The sequence below is a fragment of the Lycium ferocissimum genome, chromosome 11 (assembly GCF_029784015.1).
Source record: "Lycium ferocissimum isolate CSIRO_LF1 chromosome 11, AGI_CSIRO_Lferr_CH_V1, whole genome shotgun sequence".
In the NCBI taxonomy this organism is placed as follows: Eukaryota; Viridiplantae; Streptophyta; class Magnoliopsida; order Solanales; family Solanaceae; genus Lycium; species Lycium ferocissimum.
In genome coordinates, this window is record NC_081352.1 from 59,259,852 (window position 1) to 59,262,502 (window position 2,651).

At 34.1% G+C, this 2,651-nt stretch overlaps 1 protein-coding gene across 1 annotated transcript; it reads right to left on the reverse strand.

The window, feature by feature from the left end:
- Positions 1-514: 514 nt before the first annotated feature.
- LOC132037711 (putative GATA transcription factor 22) lies at positions 515-2,360 on the reverse strand. The gene is made up of 3 exons (XM_059428305.1): positions 1,983-2,360; positions 1,487-1,798; positions 515-1,098 (listed from the first exon to the last, which is right to left on the reverse strand). Exons 1-3 carry the CDS (start codon positions 2,211-2,213, stop codon positions 733-735), a joined length of 909 nt encoding a protein of 302 aa, XP_059284288.1. The 5' UTR covers positions 2,214-2,360; the 3' UTR covers positions 515-732.
- Positions 2,361-2,651: the final 291 nt, after the last annotated feature.

Below are 2,651 nucleotides of genomic sequence, written 5' to 3' on the forward strand. Positions count from 1 at the left end.
TTATGTAGTATCTTAACATAATTAATCTACAACTGTACAAGGTAATCCTTCCTAATCTTCATTGTCTGTGAGATTATTATTTTTCCCTTGTTTCTTATCCTCACCCTAAGGGATAAGTCTCCACTTACTAACTGGGACTTCAACCAGTCGGTCACAACTCATTTGGCTTTGTCTCAATTGGCAAAATCAAGAAGCTCATACACTCTATATAGTTTCCAGATAAAGAAGAAATTAAACAAAAAATATGGTTGCAGATAAGAGATCTATGAATCAGTAAGACAAGAAATTTATCACTATTGCTGAGAAAGTGTAATACTATATATTAATAGTATCCTCACAACTAGGTTGATGAACAAGTGAATCAAGTGATAAATTTTCTTGTTTTCACCTTGTTCAAATCTATATCATTATGATCTTACCATCGATCATCACCATACAAAGCATACTTAATTTAGTACTCCTAGTATATCTTATTAAAAATTTCGTGACTCAACTTACTCTCACTCTTGCTAACACTCCTAGTATATCTTATTAAAAATTTCGTGACTCAACTTACTCTCACTCTTGCTAACACTCATATAAGTATTACTCTTTCTAGTAATTATGATCTCAAACACAAACTCACACTATTGATTTAGTGCTACTTCCGTCTAATTAGGCAACCTAAGAAATTCTAATTGACCTTAATTTGAAGTGCTCACTTGAAAAATAGCTAACTAATTGAGACAATAATTAGCCATGAACAAGGCCACTAGACAATGCCATTAAGAGAATTGCTGCTTCCTTCTCGTCTTGTGGGAAAATTTGGTGGAATGACAAATTGTTGCTCAAGTTTATCAAGAAATCCTCGAAATTACCAATCTTCTTTGGTGCATTAGTACTAGAGGAAGATGGACTAAATTTGCACCTTTTCTTGTAGGGAGCAACATGATTTGTATTAACTTTTGCTATCTTCTCCTTGTGTTGTATCTTTATCTTCATTGTTGAAGATGATGTTTGATCAGTTGTGTGAGTTTTCCCAATTGCTGCAGCTTCAGCTGCTTCTGCCATGGCTTGTCTTGCCTTCCTTTGTCGGATTCCACATGCGTTGCACAGTGACTGTACCATATGTAAACATCATTTCAGTTTCAGTACAAATTTTAACAGCCAAATTAAAAAAAGACTGTCCTCATATATGTTTACTTTCGGTACGAATTTTATCAAGCGGAAGAAAAATAAAAAAAGGTCTTTCATATGCTACCATCTCATCAGAAAACTTAAACTGTTAGAGAGAATATTATATAACTCCGTCTTAACACGCTCTCTCAAGAGTGAGCATGATTCTTTTTCATAGGCAAAAAATGTAAAAATATTTTTTTGTTTTTTAAGTAGAGGCAGTGAGATTTGAACCTAGAACCGGAATGCTCTTAAAAGTTTATGTTGTTATACGAATTAAAACTACACATTTATTTGACATGTCTAATTGAAGGAAAAAAGAAAGAATTACCTTAGGTCCTTTGGGACCACCTCTCCAAAGAGGGGTCTTAGTAGTGTTACAATCAGCACAAACCCTAATAGGTATATAGTTTGAGCTGTTGCTGCTGTAATCAGTTTCTAAAGGAGGTGATAGCTTTTGCTTCTGATCTTCCAACTTCAATTTGATGCAAGTATTTTTGGTGGTGTTTTTCATTCTTGCTTGATCCGAGTCTTTTATCTTTGAAGACACCAACTCGTCTTCTCTCTTCCACAAAGTCAATTTGAGGCCACTACTTACCTTGTTTTTCTTCCCTAGATCATATGATACACCATCATTATCCACCTATAAGATCCACAAACAAAAACACACTCAGCATTAGTCAATTAATCGGCACCTGAAGAACAAAATCCAAGTGTTCTTGGGAAAATTGTCTTAATTAACTAGTATTCAAAAGTATTTTTTTTTTTTTTAGATAAAGTAACATGATCAAACATGAGAAAAAGAAAGACCCTTCTGTTGTATGTACCTCAGGTTGGTGCTGTGGCATATAATATTCCGTATGGTGATTATAATTTCCAGTTTGATCAGTAGTTGAGTTGACGAAAAAGTGATGATAGGATGAGTGAGAAGTAGTTGAAGAAGCCTGATAGTTAGGGTTAACAAGAGAATTGTACTTCATATCATGATCATCATTATTATTATTAAGCCCAAAATGAAAAGGAGTAGAATAATTTATGTGATCAGTAGGAGTAGTCATGGGCAAAGCTGGGAAGTGATCAAGAAATGAAAGAAGGAATAAGATAGGGGAATTGATCCAGAGGGAGATATTGGTGGGGGAGTCTTAAAAGGAGAGTTTTTAGTCTTAGGAGAGAGGGCTTAGACATTCACGTGACTTTATGACAACTAAACAGGTTAAAAGAGACAAACCAAAAGGAGAGAAGAGCTGAATACTACCACTCGACCACATGACTCAACCCTATCTTCAAAACTTTTAGTTTAGATCCGAAATTATTGCAACTTCTTAATAGTGGTGTCAATGGTTTGATAAAACTGACTTAATCGATCGAATCATACCGAACCGATTATTAGGATTTTTTAATAAAACCTACGGTTTTTATATAAATTTCTAACCGTACCGAAAAAATGGGTAGGCTTTTTATTTTATAAAAATAAATCGAAAAAATACCGAATTCAT